Below are 18,822 nucleotides of genomic sequence, written 5' to 3' on the forward strand. Positions count from 1 at the left end.
GGGGTGTCAGAGGACAAAGAACGGAGGGTGGGGGATTTTATAGGCGTGGGAGTCCTCGGGGGCATCAGGGGGGCAGGGGTGTGGATAGGGGACAGAGAGTGGGGGGGGGATTGGATGGAGGTGAGGTCCTGGGGGGGTTAGGGGTGGGGGGGTCCAGGAAGGGGGCATTCAGGGGACAAGGAGAAGGGATGTTGGATGGGTTGGAGGTTCTGAGGGGGGCAGTCAGGGGGTAGGAAGTTGGGGGAAGCAGATAGGGGGCAGGAGCCAGACTGTTTGGGGAGGCACAGCCTTCCCTACCCAGCCCTCCATACGGTTTCAGAACCCTTGATCTATTGTCTTAGACTGTAAGTGGCTTGGGGCAGGGACTGTCTTTTTGTTCTGTGTTTGTACTAGGGTGACCAGATGAGAGGAAGAAAATATCAGGGCATATGGGGGGGCAGGGGTGGAACAAAAAGAACAGTGCTGCCAGGGGAGTGAAAAATTGAGACAAATTGTGGCCCGACCAAAGATCAGTCGGGACACGGGACAAACACCTAAATATCGGGACATCTGGTCACCCTAGTTTGTACAGCCCTTAGCATAATAGGGTTCTGGTCCAAGCCTAGGGCTCCTAGGTGCCATGATAATACAAACAATAATAAAGAATATAGAGGAACTGTGTATGAGTCAGAACTAGAAAAACTGATATTGGAGGTCTATAAAAAGGTATACTAGCAAAGGCTTCCTAGGGATATCCCTGACTGTCCATTAGAATTGAGATGTATTGGCATATGTGGACCAAGAACTGCAACAGCAAGGATACTGTTTGTCAGTACTGGCATGTATAAGAGTTCCAATAGGTGAGATTTGCTCAGCTCTCATCTAAACATGGCTGTCTCGGGCTAATGCTATCAAGTTTTTTACATTCACGAAATCTGAAAGGTCACTAACTTCACGTAAGATCTTTGTAGCCTTTAAAAAAGGTGTAAGGCCATGTCTACACTTCCATTTTGTTGGCAAAATTTCTGTCGCTCAGGGGTGTGAAAAAAACCATCCTCCTGAGCAACATAAGTTATGCCAGCATAAGTGGTACTGTGCATAGTGCTTCTCCTGCCGACATAGCTACTGCTATTGTTGGGGGTGGATTAATTATGTCAACGGAAGAGCTCTCTCCTATCTGCACAGAGTGGCTACATGAAAGATCTTACAGTGGAGCAGATGCACAGGTATAGCTGTGCCACTGTAAGCTCTCCAGTGTAGACATAGCCTGAATGTTTTGGTGCATCAATGAAAACAAGAAAAATATTCTTCCTAAATGTTTCCAAATTGAACAAAATATCTTGACTTGACATGTCTCTATTGTGTACTATAAAGGTGATGTCTGATGACAGTTTCTCTCAAGATCTGAAGATCAACAGAACATTCTGAATGCTGAAATGAATTCACTACTTCATAGAATCGTTTTGCATTTTTATTAGATACATTTATACTTCTAGTTTACTGTAAATGAAAACAAACTTTAACAAATATCTGCTGCATCATTCATGGACTGGTGGCAGAAATGAAATTATGTATGGTCAAACCCTCGAGAATGGGATGTATTTTTTTCCTTAATGGATACTAACAATTCATCCCTCTCAATAAGAAGCACCCAAAATACTAAAATTTAAATAAAAACTCACAAGATCCTGAGCAATGAGGAAAACACTGACTTGCTGCTGAACAAAATTCAAAGTATGAGGAAAACAGAAATGAAGTATAAATGTATTAATTAATATAACTATGAAAGACATTTAAAGGTTCACAGGAATGAAGTGACTTCAGAGATGTCTTGCATTATTTGGCTTGTTGCAGGACACTATAGCTCATAATGGCAACCACTCTGCTGGCTGGGGTGTACGTGAAAATTTGCAGCTAGTTTAGGGTAACTTTTTCCAGAATGTATGGCTCTTTCAAGCTTTGTGTCTTCCACCGCAACAAGTAATATGCTGAACGTGCTTTAAGCATCATAACCTTCCAATCTCAGTAATCTCACCAGCAGCTTTTCCTCAGAAAGGATTTCAAGTGCAATAATTCAATGACAGCAAACTCCTAGGGACAAGTATCCTACTGTTTCCCATAGCAAAAAAGGGAGGAAAAGAAAAAGAAAAATCTTTGCATCAATATTAACACAAACAAAGAGCCAGTACTATAGAAACACACAGACACATCACATTTTGAAAAGACCTAATTTCTGCAGTACTGATTGCTTTTGTTGTTTCATTTTTGTTCCAATCAGATGCATTACTATTATGTATAACTAAGAATATGATAGTTTGAGGTTATGTATCAGAAATGATAATGGGGTGTATACTCCATTAAGTAGATAGCTGAGTACAATATTTATCTTAGTCATTCTTAAACTAACTCATTTCTTTGACAAAACAAACAGAACATATTATAAAAAAATAGTAACTGAAACATACACTTAGTCAATTAACAATGAAATTGGCAAAAACATGTATTAATCATTTAAGACCTGTCATACCTGTATTGACAGAGTTGTTATAAAAATGAAATTCAGTCTCCAAAAATGTTAAAATAAAACCAAACTCATTTCACACAAACTATTTTTAAACATGTGTGATTACGGGGGGGGGGGGGGTTGGGGCTCAGGTTCTCTTTCTTGGGGAGAAGCTGGAGGAAAGGAGGGAAAAAGGGAAGGTAACAAGACTTATTTCTATCTAACAAAAAATGCATTATTAAGTTAACTGAATAATGCTTTCCTTTATTAACATAAAAGAGAGTTATTCACTTATGCAATTCAAATTGGTAATTTCATACAGTTTAATAAACTGTTCTACAAAGGAAGATCTTCCCTTTATTAGTAATATTTATCTCAAAATGTACATATGTAAAAATATCTAAAAATATCTATACCTGTGCTTAAATTACGGTAACTACAGAGAATAATTAAAAAGTTGCAGATGAACTACTGCACCTTGACATTTAACCAAGAAAATCTGATGGATATGGAAAACCACCTAGAAGAGCCCATGCCCACATGCACAATATTCTCAGTCTACATATGGGAATTATTTTAAGCCCAAGAACCATACATTTATGGAAGTCTTTTCCCCCCTTTAATTAAAAAATAATATTGCTTTAAGACCATAAGAATTAATATTAAATTTTATCCTAAAGATAATTCCTCCTTCCTCTAGATCACACTTGTTTGTAACAAATATAAATCATGATTTCAAAAAACTGCATTCAATAAAAATTGGAAAAAAATATTAGCATGCCATTGCTGAATAAATAGCAGCTTTGTATAAGCACTCACCTATAACAGTCTCTTACTCATCGGTAGCTATGCTATTTATGCAGGATTCTTAAAATGGCGTCTGGCAGCACTGCACTGCCTCATTCCTGTACTGTAGCTAAAATGGTAGCAGTTTATTCAATAACTATATCTCTTGTTTAAACAGCTGTGCTATTTTCAAAGCAATCATCTAAATATCAGAAATGGTAAAGGATGACAAAGGGACACCTGACATCCAAATGTTTAACTAGAAATGCACAAGACAGGGAGTTTTGTGAAGTCACAGGTTACTAAGGAAATTGTTCAATTTTAGATTCAGTCTTCAGTGTGAATCTCCTAGATTTGATGTTTTATTATTCTGAGTCCCCTGCAAAATGCCCACCTTGTACTAAGTAATTGAAATAATGTAAATAGTGCTTGTTCAACTGTATAGACAGGGCAACAATTAGGCTAGGTACCTATGCCAAAATGTAATATCCGATTTTTACTGTATTCTATTTCACACATTTAGGATATTCTAAAAAAATCTATTCTATACAATATGCATTTAAAATAGCTTAGCACAAGGGGAAAAAACATGTAAGAAGATGTGGCATCGTTCAAATCTCTCTCAAAATGGGAGATATACAGCTGAGGACCATTCAATATAAATAGGATATTTATAGGCTTAGACCTCCAAAATATACAGGCACAGTTTGGGAATGTTTGTAAACAAAGGTCAGTGCTATCTATATTAATTCTGCTGGTACAGGGCTTATCACACGCTTTGAGACACACAGATACTATGACAATTGGCAATAGTTATAAGACTGACAACTTCAATCTGTGGGAAAGTACATGAAACTCAGCTGGTAATGTGCTACACTTCCAAAATGCACATGAAAGTGGACAAATGATTTCTATTAACATTAGAAATATTTTCTAAATCCAATTTGAGAGGTCAGACTAATGACCTAGTGCAGTGGTGCCCAAACTTTTCCTATCACAGTCCCCGTATCAGTAATAGAATCTGTTTGCACCCCGCCTCCATTACTGCACAGCCAAGGTATCCTGGGCAGAGGAGCTTGGGCTGAAGGAGGGGCGGGGGGGGAGGGGAGGGGAGCAGAACTGAGGATGAGGGAGGAGCTGGGGCTAGAGATGGAGTTGGCCTCGGGGCAGAGGGAATCAGGGCAGAGGTGGGGGCAGAGTGGAGTTCTAGCTGGGGCCGGAGCTGGGCTGGGAGGTACTCCCTCCTCAGGAGGCTGGCCAAAGCCTCACACCCCCCCCCAAAACATTCCTTCATGTCCCCCTGGAGGGGCATGCCCCACATTTTGGGGATCACTGGCCTAGTGGATAACACTATGCACTGTTACATGAGTGCCCATGTTTGGGTGCAACTTCAGAAACCTCAAGGTGCCATCTGGGGCTCCAAAGTGATACAAAGTGTTCCATGTGGAAAAAGAAACAGGATGCAGTCTTTACCGAGATTTATCAGCCCTTGCTGATGATTCTGGATTGGCACCAGTCTTAAAGTGCCTTGCTCTACCACTTCCCACCTGTTGGATGAACAATGGCTACTAAAGCCTAGTCCAAACTACAGGGTTAGATCAATGTAAGCTGCCATGCATCAACCTAGCTGTGGAAGTGTCTTCACTTAAATTTGGCTCCTGCTAATGTAAGTGCCTCTCTACACCTATTTAATAACACCACCTCCCCAAGCCACGTAGACTCATGCTCGATTTAAGTAGGTTGACGCAGTGTCAGTGTAGAGACTGCATTGCTAACATCAACCATTACTGGCTTTCAGGAGCCTACCCACAATGCCTCAACTGACAATACAATTGATACAAGTGTTCCTGGTAAGGATTCGCATTGCTGACACAAGGAGCCAAGTGTGCATGCAAGCAACTTAATAACTGTAGTGGCTGTATGCCAACATAAGTCAGTTAAGTTGACATAATTTTGTAGTGTAAACACAGTCTAAAGTTTAAGAAAAAAGAAAGAAAGCAAGAAAGAAGTAGAATTATACACTGGCAAGCAGCTCAAAGAGAAAAGGTAGATGAAGCCAGTGGACACTAACATGGAGGAGCTAAATTTACATACTAATTTTTGTACTATGAAAGTGAAAGTCCCTTTAGCATATGCTTCTTCCAAGGTCAATGAAGTGGGGGGAAGCCTATTTTTACTCAGATACCTGAGGGAGAGAGGAAAAGAAATCAGATTTTAAGTTATTTGTACTTTGCATCATTTCCTTATGGGTATGCTAAATATTGTCATTAGTTTCAAAAAGTCTCTCATGTTTCCCTAGCACTACTTAACTCCCTGCTAAAATAGTTTGCCTACAAAGTATGAAAGGGACATGTGGCTTTTAAAAAGTTATTGTGTTCATCCTTATTATAATCCAGATCACTCTCCTGTTTCTCCCCATTACATTCTTTGTATAGCTAATTACAAAAGTAACTGGATGTTGCCACTAAATAATAATGGCTAATCATATTCATCCTGGACAAGTAAAATAACTCTTTAGTTGCTAGAAAATTTAAAGAGCAATTATACGATTAATTCCTAGTTACACCAGAACAATGGCCACCTTCTACAAATGGTATATACCTCAACTACATTGCTTCATACATGTTCAGCGTAATTGTAAAATGAACAAGAATCAGCCCTGTAAAATCTTGGCTAGAAGAGGTACAAGCTTTTTCCCTGTCTCTGTCTCTTAAACAAAACCCCACACCCTATCTGGCCTGAACATTAGAAAAACAGCACACCGTGTTTCCTATTATGCAATCTATAACAGTGAGTGATAGCATCATACCTTGACAAAGCACCAAAAACACATGAAATTCTTCAGCTTAGCTGAATTTGCTTTACTTAGATGGAACAAAGATGGTAGAAATTTCCAGAAGGCCTTTCTCAGTCTTGCCACTGCAATTGTCAATCTTTAACCTACACTCTGTTTCTATTGGCTCAAGTACTCCATGGAGCAGCGTGATTGGGCTGATCTGTAAAACAACACTGCTGTCTCTACCTTGCCTCAGACATCTTGCTGCAATGCAGACATTTATTTTTTGTGAACTATAAAAGAATTATATTTGACTGATTAAAAATAGCGAACTTAGACTCACAATGCTACGTTTCATTACATGCACAAGGGCAGCTTATACAAATACACTTCACTGTCAACAATGTGTCAGGAGGTGCAGAATTGAAACAGATCCTTGTTTAACAAAACCTGTGGGAGCCATTTTAATGCAAGCTTTTTGATTGCAGATCACTTATTCCTGCTTCCTCATATTAAATATAATATTATGCAATGTTTAAGACTCCAAACCAAATTGCTAATGTGTATATACTGTTGTTAAGAAAACTATGCCCAAATGCAATTTCTCATTTTAGGAATCACAGAATAAAAACAGCATAAACTCATTATTTCTTAGCTACATCATCACGTTTGTGTATGCTGAAAAATATATTAAGTCATATATAAGTACTATAAAAACATGAAGCAACAGTACACTTCAGCAATGGTTTAGATTGTGATCCGAATTAGGCATTTTTTACCATATAATACTACTTTTGGGTTTTTACATTTTCAAGTAAGATATTAATCTTGGCAAAGAAGTAACCAGAGTTAAATGACTATGTTACAGTATGTTACCAAATCTATGGGACCCTTCTATAAAAGTTAGCCTACAATGACGAGGTATAATCATTTCTAGATCCACATTAGATTTGGGTCCATTCTTAACACTGTATGAGCTGGACTACTATAAAACTGTGCAAAAATTAGATCAAAAGCACCAAAGAGGATGTTTCTGATAACTGCACAGCTATGAGAAAATGTCAAGTGAAAAGCAACTTAAGATACACATACAAGTGCTACAGCTCAACTATGAAACAAAGGCACAAGGTGTTCAAAATTAGTAATAAATCAAACAAAATTTGATCTTAGGTGATATTTCATGTAATATCAGAAACACAGACTGAGAAAGAAATATCCCTTTAACTGTGTAAAGTACTGAGTAAAGTACTGCTGAGTACTAGCACTTTCATTACACCTCAAAAGCCTGAGGAACAACCAAACGGAGCTTTAGCCTCTAAACATGTTAAGTAAGGATCTAGAAACAAAGCGTAAGTAAAAAAAATTTCACTGGCCACAGGTAAACAGGAAGTATAAGCTTTAAGTTTAGCAGCATATTATCAGAAAAAACAGTACATTCAAAAGGTAATACAGTTTACTTGAACAAGCCATTTAAAATAGACACTGATCAAAGCTTCAATTTTTTTACATGACTAGCCACTGACAGTATTTCACCTGCTGGACTAGTGTCCCCCTGTTAAAACCAAAAATTGTTAAACTATTAAAAATGTTCAGAGAGCAGCACACTGCTTACTTACCAACTGTTCAAGCAACCATCTCATTCTTCCACAGTTAAGAAGATACAACAGGCTGGCAGATTTGGGAATTGATCAAAAGGGAAATTTTCTAAACAATTACGTAGCAATAAACCAAAATCAAAATAAAGACAAAGAAAAAAAAAAGACTATAAGCAAAACGAACATGTAATACTGTCAAGAACCAGACATGATTTTATACCTCCTGGACTCCTCAACACAGAACTGAGGCTGCTACAGTGTAAAACAAAAAGGCACAGATAAAAGGTACATAAATGTATTTTAACTATGCAAGAGAAGGAAGCTAAGAGCTGAAAAATATATTTTCTTTAAAGAACTGGGTATTTAAACAGATGTACTGCTGCATTTTATTGACTAGAAAACTAATTCTAAAACCTGCAGTTTGAGAAACTTATTTTAAAGGAACAAAATGTTAACCATACATTGTCCTTCAGAAAGAGAAACACATTGTATTAACTACTCTTGTAAGAAAAAAGTTCAATATCCATTTCAAGTAAAGATAAGCTGCATAAAAAACATGATGCAACAGCACAATACCACCTAGGCCCAATATCTACAATCTGCCATTAGCACATTTTGCTGATGTCCACGTTTTTAAAAATCCCATAGTTTTCTCAGAGATAATTTAGCTTTGCTATTCCATTCACTGTTTAGAAAGATAAACTTGCCTGTTCTGCTGTCTGCCATTATCCCTGCTTGACTCCCTGTAGGGCAGTTAAATGCATCTGCTCCCTAGCTTCCATTTTCTCTTCAGCAGGCATGTGACACAACAGACAATAGTGCTGGCAAACTGCTCAGAGACAGAAAGCTTCTTTGGAATACCAGTATCTTGATAAACTCTAAAAACACCATCCTCCTGTGAAGAAGTAGGTATGCCAAGGTTTTGCCAGTCTGCAAAATAAAGCTATGGCTAATGGCCACTAACCATGTGACCCAAGAAAGCAAATTTAAACAGTTTCAACTTCATAAAGTGCAGTGGTGTCTGTTTTGCGCAACAAATCACAGAGAATCACACTGTTAACCCACAATTCATAGGTCTTAGAGAAAAAAAAATGTAAAAAGTAAAGCTTACCTCTGTGGATGCATTGTTAACACAGTGTTATGTCAATACTTATAAAACATGGAGGACAGGCTCTCAGTACTCAGACAGAAAGGGCTTGGCACTTCAGCTTGATGATCTGGCTTCCTAATGAAAGCTAATCCTGGATTGGCTACTTTGGTAAATCTGAATGTAAAGCTTCAGAGGATTGGCTGAAACACTTCCTGAGCGATTATCTTTGTGCAGCTCTGGCAAGCAGGAGCCATCCTGTGCATAGAGAAGACAGGCTAAGCTAGGCCTATTTCAGCAAAGAAACTTAAAAAGAGGTCCTATACATGAACTCTGGTACAAAATAGGTCAGATTTTCGAACAGAGGAAAGTGATCACTAACTGGTTGCTCAAATGAAACAATGTGCCTTATACTAGCATTACTGACTGCACTCAGATATTTTAAACCTGTAGAAGGGAGGGTTCATCCAGGTCACAAAAGCTATTCTTTCTAAGAGAAAAGCTAAATTCACTTTGCTGCCGTGCTGAAGTGTTGCCCACATAGTGAAAGTCATGATTAGAAAAGGAAAGAATGTTTAGAAACAACATACATGGGAGGGCACAAAATTAACAAATACTGAAGGATCAGGAAGAATCATTTATTACGTTTTAAAAACCCAATGCCCACCCACTAGTCAGATACACAGAGCACAATTCAATTAAATATTTAGTGCATAGTTAACCAAAATGTTTGATTTCTACAAAAACTATTGTATAATGTATTTCAGACTATAAAGTAGGGAGCTCATTACACACACATCTACCTTTCTCCTAATTTAAAAACAGAATGCTGCAGAAAATAATACAAATTGTCAATATAATACCAGATGCTATGTTCTCCAATTCCCCTCCCCCACCCCTCAGGCCTTCAAAGCTGTCAGTTAAACAAAAATCTGACTTCCGTATTAGTCGGCTGCAGCTGCAGCTTCCTGTCTATTAACCCTGTCAGATTCAGTTCTTTTTAAGATGTAGGCCCAGACTGTGGAAAAATACCAGTCTGCTTTCAGATAGAAGCATGAACATCAGCACCGCTCTCTAGATTTTACAGCATTTTACTTCAATTTTTACCCTAGATTAAGACTTTGTAGAATGAAAGAATTTGAAAAAATGGAATGTGATTGGAATTAAAATGCAATCCATTTAAACAACCAGTTTGATTTAGAGCCAATTCTCAATCACTTCACTAAAATAAAATGAGCGTTCAAATATCCTGTAATTCGATTCTCTTTCTTACTGCAGCATGAAGAGGAGCAGCAGATTTCTCACTATGCCAAGAGAAGGAAAGGCACAACCAAATGGAGATGTTAAGGGCCAAACTTTTACAAAGGCCTCGGCCTAGTCTTTACATTTGCATTCAAAATATTGCACCTGAAAAACTGGTAGTAAAGCAAAACATTACAGTGCTCATGGACATTATAGATAAAAAGAGATTGATTATGAAAATATGACCTTTTATTAAACAAACTTTTTTTGCATAAACAAAGAGGGAGGAGGGGACAGATTTAAGATTTAAAAGTTAAATAGAAAATAAACTAAAATAACCAAAGCAAAGCTAAATATTCTTACAATACTGAACTGGGATTTGACACAGAACCCAGGATTGTACAAAAGCGGGCAGTAAAAAAGCCTCTCCCTGAAATCAGGAGGAAGGGTAGTTGCCAGTGAAGTCCACAAGACTCCCTACTTTGCCCTTAAGCGTTATTGATCCCTAAAACAATCACCACAAATAAAGCTAATAAACCCCAGTACACCACCCGAAAGGACAGAATCAGTTTACCACACAAGTATAAATGCCTTTCCATTATGTATCTGCTGACTCACATATATGCAATTCAATACGAAAAATAATTCTAGGCTGTAGTGTTGCATGCTGAATTAAAGTAGTTTCTGAGACGACAAGCACCTTCTATGAGGAAATCTCAAGCCACCATGTCACAAAACAGTGTACATTTTTCAGTGCTCTTGCATTTTAGGCTGTACCAGCAGACTGAAAGCTCCAAGTGCAATGCTCATTTATTTCCTAACCAATTCTGGAGTCTCTGCTGGAAGCGTTTTCACTTTTAACCCTGGTGATATTTTTCAGGGCAGAGATCAGGAAGGCTCACAGATTACATTGGCAGTTTAGTTCTGTTTTAGGAATGCAGCAGAAACAGAATGCCTCTATTAAGGGAAATGTATAGCCCACTACAGCAGCAACAAAACATTGGAAATGCATGACATTCAAGTGAGCATTTGCAGCAGTTTTCTTTCAATAGTTCAAGCCCTTCGAAGCAGGTTTCTTTCTCGCTGTGTGCCTAAAACTCTGTGCAGCAAAGGATTATTTCCTCTTATGCATAAATATCCAGATATTGATTTTTCCATGCAGTAGAGAAAGGGAATTATCGACTACTAAAATTTATTCTTCTTAACAGACAACAAACTGTGTGGTTCTGATATTCACATTACAAACAAAAAACTTAACTTTGAAGTGCAGTGAACGAATAAAACTGAACATAGTATTTGTCAATGCTCTCTGCTAAGCAAGACGTGGCTCTGTGAAAGCAATGGCACTGATGGTGGCTGGGCCCGGGCACATTGCCAAGGTGACACACTCGTCCTTAGGGAGAAGATCGGCCACACAGGAAACAGTAACTTATTAGATGATGCACACAGTAGCAACAGTCTTTTTGACAAGGCCTCAAATTCTACCCCTTTTATTCAAGGAAATGTTGGCCTGACTAGAAAGAGGGGTCCAGTTGTCTCTGGTCACAAGCCAGCAAAACAAGAACAAAACCCAGAGAGGGTGTACTGCTCGGAATTGGGTTTTGTCCGTTATTTTAAAAATATGAAATCAGGAAGGAGAATACTTCTGGTTTTTTGGCCCTGTTACACACATTTTACTACAGTAGATGGAAGCTCAAATTAAGGAGTTACAGGAACCAGGGGTGCAATCAGTAAATGATGTCTGTTATCCTGTAATAAAAGACAATTCAATGCATGTCCTACTGCTGCTTGACCATTTCTCTTTCATGGGAGTGGTGAATGTTTTGGGTGGGGAAAAGCAAAGAAAACAAAGAAGAGGGGAAGAATTCAGGGAACTTTGTTAAGGTGAGAGAGAGAGTGATTACAGAGATAAAATTAGCTAGTACAATGGTGCACAACCTTATTACACAGGAGGGCCACAGAAACCTAAGCACAACCTCGTATGGGCCAACCAGATTCTATATATTTTGATAAGATTTAAAGTTACCTGTACTGATTTATATTTTAAGTCCAGCTTGTTTCATATGTATTTAGATAGGTTGTTTTTATGAATAGTACTGTTTACTTAAAAACAAATAAAGAAATCAGTGCATAAAATGTGTATCAGAATTAAAGAAAACAGGAAAAAAACAGGAAAAAACACATAATCCTCTCCCTAATCACAAAGAGTACATTTTCTGAGTTAGTGAGAAGTCTGAGGTTGTTTCTCAGAAACCAGTTTGCTAAAGGTTGTCTCAAAGTGAGAGACATATAACAAAATGATACTGAATCAGCCATTAGTATATTGTGTTGAAGCAGGCTGTGGGCCTATGATATGCACTGATGGGCTGTGTATAGCCCGCAAGCCATAGGTTGGGCACCCCTGACCTAGCATTTGGCCAGTGCAATGCTTTGAAGATGTAAGTTATTACGAGACAATGGGGAAGCGGAGGGGGAGGGAGGGAAGGATGAAAGCAGGAAAAGAAAGAAAAACAAGTGAAAGAGATGGACGAGAGAAGAGGAGATGCAGGAAAAGGAGAAAAATAAGGAAGACAGAGTTCATCCTGCACAAACTTCTCCCCCCACCTGCCAGAAGCTGAAGCTATTTCCTCCTCCCCCCCGGCCCCAAGAGCTCCAGTCAGGATATGCCATCCATCAAGAGTGCCAAAACTGCACCCCACCACTCACTACAAGCAGGAGGCACCATTTCCTAAGACAGGAGTAGGCAAACTTCTGGCCCATCAGGGCTTTGGATCCCGCCCACGGGATTGCCACCCCCATGAGCCCTGTGCTGCTCCCGGAAGCGGCCGGCACCATGTCCCTACAGCCCCAGAGGGGTGGGGGAGGGCTTTGCGCACTGCCCTCGCCTTCAGGCACTGCCCCCTCCCCAGCTCCGATTGGCCAGGACTATGGGACCGTGGCCAATGGGAGCTTCAGGGGACGTACCCACAGGCAAGGGCAGCACGAGCAGTCCTCTGCCCCCCCCCGGGGCCGCAGGGACATGGTGCCGGCTGCTTCCACAAGTGGTGTGGGCCAGGGCAGGCAGGTGGGGAGCCAGCCCTGACCCTGGTGTGCGCTGCTGCCCCCTGGAGCTGCTCCAGGTAAGTGGCACTGGGCTGGAGCCCACACCCTGAACCCCTCCTGCATCCCAATCCCCTGCCCTGACCCCCTGCCACACCCTGCCTGCACCCCAACCCCCTGCTGCACCCCACAGCCCAACCCCCTACCTTGAGCCCCCTGCTGCATCTTGCACCCCTCCTGCACCCCAATCCCCTCACCAGAGACCTCTGACACACTGTGCCCCTCCTGCACCCCAACCCCCTTCTGAGCCCCCTCGTACATCCCACACCCCTCCTCTGCCCCAACCCCTTGCCCTGAGCCCCTTCTTGCCCACCGCACTCCCTCCCACACCCCAACCCCCTGCCCCGGCCCTACATTCATGGCCCTGCATAAAATTTCCCCACCCAGATGTGGCCCTTGGGCCAAAAAGTTTGCCCACCCCTGTCATAAGAGAACCATTGGCTACACCTACCAAAGGCAGGGAGTGCTGTCCTCCAGAGACCCCACCCACTGCTCACTATGTGCAAGAGGAGTGTTTCCTGGAGAGCCCCAAACACCACACCTTCTATCTAACACTGGCAGAGGCCTCATTCAAGCAGATAAATTCGCAGCAGCCCTAGACAGGGCTCCAATCCCCCAACATACAATGAGAACTACACTCGGAAATAAAAGCAAAAGAGAGCCAATAGGGAAGATGTGTTTGCCGGGGGGGGGGGGGGGGGGGGGGGGGGGAGATATACACTCCATAAGGAGAAAAGTGGGTTTTTCACAGTCTCCATAATGCATTAAAAACCCACAAAGAAAGGAGAGAGGGACCAGCGGGTGACAGATACGTCACAGTCCTGCATGTGTGCATATATGAGAGAGAGAGAGAGAGAGACACACATACATGCACAATGGAAGAGTCACATTCTCAAAGGAAAGGCAGAAAGGGGAGAGGGAGGAAATTACATTAAAAGGCTTGTAGACTGACTTGGGGTTTCAAAGTCTCTGAGCAAAAGCCATATCTCCTGAACATGGAATTCTAAACACTAATTGAGTGTCTTCCCTTGACAGAGATTATTCCCCTTCCCCATTTTATTCTGAACAAGCTGCAGTGCCAGTAACTGCCTAGAGATCATGGCTAGAACTAGAGATTTGCAATCTAAGCATCAGTTTCCAAATTGTCCCCACCCTTGGGCTCCTATTTGAAATATCTCACTAACTGGGTCTAGAGGTGACTGGAATTTCTAGAATTACTGTCAGAGGCTCAACAATTTGAGGAGGAGGAGCTGGTGCCTTTGTCAGAAGCCCAGACGGAGAGTCTGCCTAGGCCATGTGACTGAGATGAGCTGATTTGCCACCGAGCAAGAGAGCTTTGTGGCCAGATGTACATTCACTTGTCTATCTGGACAATATTTTTGTAACACTTTTGGTTTGGTTTGTTCTGGCTCACACTGCTTATTCCTTGTCTCACTGCAGATTAAGTATGCAGACTGGAGAGGGTGATCTATTTTATTTATTTATTTGTAATGGGTATTAAAGGTATTTGCCATGTTATTAAAGCAGGGCATAAGAGAATAATAGTTCTCAGCAGAAACTTTTATATGTTGAAATAATATGCCTCATGTCATCTTTTTCTCTTAAAGGAGGTCTCTGTTCATGCTCAGTCATTTGCCAAAGACATCTTTAAATCCCCAAAGCATGCTAGATTCCTAGCTGCAGTGGTGTTTTAAAGACGGTGCTGCAGCAGCAAGTGAAAAAGGATTCTGGGGCCCTGTGGGGGGTCTTGTCCTGCACTTAATAGTATATCTTGTGCAGAAACAGGAATATCCAAGTTGGGGGGAAACTCTCCAGGAAGAAAAGAGTGGTTTGGGACTGACTGAACACTCTGGTCCCAATGCTATTACACCAGTACATCGTTAGTCTATGTGTGAGGGCACATCTGATTTTATTTTCTTATTTTCCATTAGCCCATGTAGGTGTTAGAATACTGGGTGGGTCCTTCCAAGAAAAGTTGACATCTTTCTTGACAATGTTTTACAATTAATTGTTTTATATGCTGGTGATTAAGGCTCCAATTTACCCACAGATCTTGTAGATTCCAAGATTTATATGTTAAAAAAACAAACACACACCTCAGCCATGTCTTTGGACATTTGGGGAATTTTTGCATGAGAATCTAAATGTCTGTCCTTTCCTTTCCAGTTCTACTGCTAAAATTTATTCTGTGTGTTGACTATACCTTGTATTGACTTCTGTAACTGCCTCCTTTCTGGACTTCCTGCTCCAAGTCTATCCAAAATACAGTATTGCCGTACCATTCAAAAATCATGAATTAGGGTCACTAACAATCATGCATCTGGTTTCAGTTTCAAAATTTATAAATTAAATAAGATACATTTTGGATTATTTTCATTTACATTGAAATTTTTGATCCTTCAGGCTACATGTTTTCAAGCATTTCCCTACAACTATGAGAAGCCATAAACTTACTTTTTCTTTTTTTAAATAAAAGCGGAGATTCTCATGTATTCAAAAAACTGCAGGAGCCGGAGTCTTTAAGCAGCACACTAAAATATCATAAGCCATGTAATAAAAATTACAAGGACTGATAACAGAAAATATTTGCTGCTACCATAATCTTCCCTTTCCCAATCTCTGACTTCATCACTACCCACCTCTGCAAATCATGACCAGCTCATCCCCCATTTTAATCTCTTCACCAATTTCTTGTCTTCTTTACCCATAGTAAATGTAAGCTATGGTATGACTTTCAATGCTTTTCACACCTGCAGCTCCTCCTCTTCATTCTACATACTACTTCCAATTTCCAATCCTCTCTCCTAATTACTTCCCTTGTCTCCTTCTCCCACTCTGGGCTGTACACCTTCCCTCTTGCCACCACTATGCTTGGAACAGCCTCTTATGCCCTGTGTGCCAATCATTCTCCCTCTCCTCCACCAAATACATAATAAAACCACTTTCACAAAGTTTCTGACATATCCATCAACGTTTCCATGCTTTCTGGCATTTGTAATGTATAGCACATGCCTAAGCAACAATAAGATCCTTGGGGCTGGGACTTTGTCTTTTCCATGTTTGTGAATGGGCTGAAGAATATAACGAGTTTGCAATACAAAACTGAGAACAAGCACCATTTCTTCCACTTGTGGCCTTTCCCTGTTGTGAAGCCAGGTCTTCTGCATCAGAAGTGGAAGGCTGGCCTGCCATTAGCATGCATTGCAGTCTCATTAACTAGCATGTGCACACACAATTATATTCATTTCAGTACCTATGGAGTTTCTTTTTGAAGGTGGGGATACGCTCTTTTCTTGCACTGTTTGATATGTACTCAATGTTTGTTAAGCCTTCTTACTACTAATTAGTACCTGGTGACTATGATGAAATGCGTTCCTGATATCAGCCCAGGGCTAGTCTACACTAGGAAGTTTAAAGCGCTGCTGTGGCAACGCTTTAACACAGCTTGTGTAGTCGTGGCAGAGTGCTGGGAGAGAACTCTCCAAGTGCTCTAAAACACCCACCTCCATGAGGGGCGTGGCTTCCAGTGCTAGTGCACTGTCTACACTAGCGCTTTATAGTACTGAAACTTGCTGCACTCAGGGGGGTGTTTTTTCACATCACTGAGCAAGAAAGTTGCAGCTCTGTAAAGTGACAGTGTAGACAAGGCCCCAGTGAAAAACTATGTCAGAGCTGGGCTTGCTGTGAAGGTATTTATGCCCGTATCAAGGTCATTGTTCTAAATGTGTGGAGGCACAAAAGTAGAGGGAAGAGAACAGGGGGTGGACTGAGTTGTATCTGTACTATCTATTAATGAGGTAACAAGAACAGTAGCTCAGGATGACTACCTTTATTAATTAGACTACATAAGTAGCAATCTTGAATTGTGCGACTAGTATTCAAGCTCTTTTATTCAATAAATTTGACTTTGTTCTTAAAACTGCAATATGCTTTCATAACTCTACAAGTCACATGAGGTGGGGAAGGGCCAGAGACTGTATTGGGTCTATAGGAGTAGTTGCATTGTATACAACATTGTAACCATACAAAGAGCTGCAAAGCAAAAATAAAAACTGAATTTAGCAGATTTCTGTACTGAAGTCCATTTATCAGGCTTTGTGGGACATTCAGACACAAATATAAGTTTATCTGTAGCATGACTTTTGGTTTTTGTAAAGAATTATTTTCTCCTCGGTGTAATCCTCTTGATACTTCCCAGTTTCTGAAGATATCCCAGAATGCAACAAAACAAGTGCTAGAAGGCTTACTGAAACCATGCTATTTGTGAGGTCACAAGATGTTACATTCTGGGGTATAGTCACTGAATCAGGAAGTACCAAGAGGATTTCACAAGTGGGGGAAGGGGAAGGAGAAGGGGACTCATTTAAAACAAAACAAAACGAAAGTCAAAACCACATTTATGCAGCATTTGTCCACAGGCTGGTAAGGGATGAGTTTAGCACAGAAACTAGCATTTAATTCAGTTTTCACTTTTGTCATGCAGGTCACCTTTGACCTACACCTCTCCATTCCAGCTCAGCTCCTCCCCCTGCATTTTGCCCTTGTGAAATTCCTCCTGTGTCTTTGTGGAATGCCCTCAGGTATTTCTAAACCATAATTGGCTCTCCTGCATGGAATGCAAAAAGGTAATTAGATAACATCTAGCTCATCCTGGATATTGGATTTCTCCAAACATTGTAATCCTGCATAAACATGATCCGGGCAAACACTATTATCTCAATTTCATTACTAGTAAGTAATGCAAATGAATGCTACTGTGTCCACCTCCCTCTATAACTATATTATGGTAGAGACCTATTTAAAATGTAGAAAATAAACTACCCCAACAGTCAAGGACTGTCTATGTAGCTACATTAATTGTTTTGAATTTAAACATTTTAAAAAGACCTTTTAATGACAATAGTTATCTCAGTTCTTAGAGGATAGGAACCACATAAATCATCATAATTGCTCAGACAGAAAAGCAGAGGTACTCCTTTCATGCACTGCCCCAATCCTCAAATTCACACAAAACTCCAAAGTAGCTGGATACTTCTGCTAAATGATAAACAGTGAAAAAACAATGCTGAATTTAAAATTCTCACCCTTATGCTTCAGAGTTAACATTCCATTGAGATTAATGGGAGCTGCTTATACTCCCTCTCTGGACAGACTCATGGCAGTCAAGGATCACACAACTCAGCCCTCGTCCAGACTAACCCGCGGCATCGGCGGGTTAAAATCGATTGCTCGGGGATCGATATATTGCGTCTAGTCTGGACGCGGTGTATCGATCCCCGAGCGCGCTTACATCGATTCCGGAACTCCATCAATCCGAACGGAGTTCCGGAATCGACGCGGAGAGCCGCGGACATCGATGCCGCGCCGTCCAGACTGGTGAGTACCTCGATTTTAGAAATTCGACTTCAGCTACGTTATTCTCGTAGCTGAAGTTGCGTATCTAAAATCGATTTTAATTCCTAGTCTGGACGTGGCCTCAGATGCAGTGCATTTGTCTGCCCTCTCATTCATCCCTGTAGCCTAGCACAAACATCACTCATTCCAACTAGGCTGTAGATGCATCTTCTGACCACCAGGGGGCTGCAATTACACCAGCTAGAGTCCAGGGGTAAGCAACCTGTGGCACTCACACTCCGGGTCCTGGCCGCCGGTCTGGGGGGCTCTGCATTTTAATTTAATTTTAAATGAAGATTCTTAAAAACCTTATTTACTTTACATACAGGGCTTTGGAGCTGTGCTCCGGCTCTGGAGCGAG

General features: G+C 40.8%; 1 protein-coding gene and 1 long non-coding RNA gene across 10 annotated transcripts in view; both read right to left on the reverse strand.

Annotated features, from left to right (window-relative positions):
- ZMYND8 (zinc finger MYND-type containing 8) overlaps positions 1–18,822 on the reverse strand; it is a 133,801-nt gene that overhangs the window by 90,995 nt on the left and 23,984 nt on the right. The window contains exons 1-2 of one of the 9 annotated variants that reach the window (XM_050917269.1): positions 8,751–8,963; positions 8,347–8,534 (exon numbers count right to left, since the gene is read on the reverse strand). The exons of 5 other annotated variants lie outside the window; for them this stretch is intronic. Coding sequence is in view for 1 of the 4 variants with exons in the window: in XM_050917266.1 (XP_050773223.1) it covers positions 8,751–8,764 (14 nt within the window). In the remaining 3 variants the exon portion in view is untranslated. Of the gene's footprint in view, positions 1–7,660; positions 8,127–8,346; positions 8,570–8,750; positions 8,964–18,822 lie in introns of those variants that run through there. 3 more of the 9 variants (XM_050917270.1, XM_050917266.1, XM_050917272.1) reach the window with 3 other exon arrangements.
- On the reverse strand, positions 1,438–6,759 carry LOC127030761 (uncharacterized). Its single transcript, XR_007768467.1, has 2 exons — positions 6,078–6,759; positions 1,438–2,088 (listed from the first exon to the last, which is right to left on the reverse strand). It is a non-coding gene; the product is annotated as an uncharacterized LOC127030761 (long non-coding RNA).

This window comes from Gopherus flavomarginatus, chromosome 11 (assembly GCF_025201925.1).
Source record: "Gopherus flavomarginatus isolate rGopFla2 chromosome 11, rGopFla2.mat.asm, whole genome shotgun sequence".
Classification (NCBI taxonomy): Eukaryota; Metazoa; Chordata; order Testudines; family Testudinidae; genus Gopherus; species Gopherus flavomarginatus.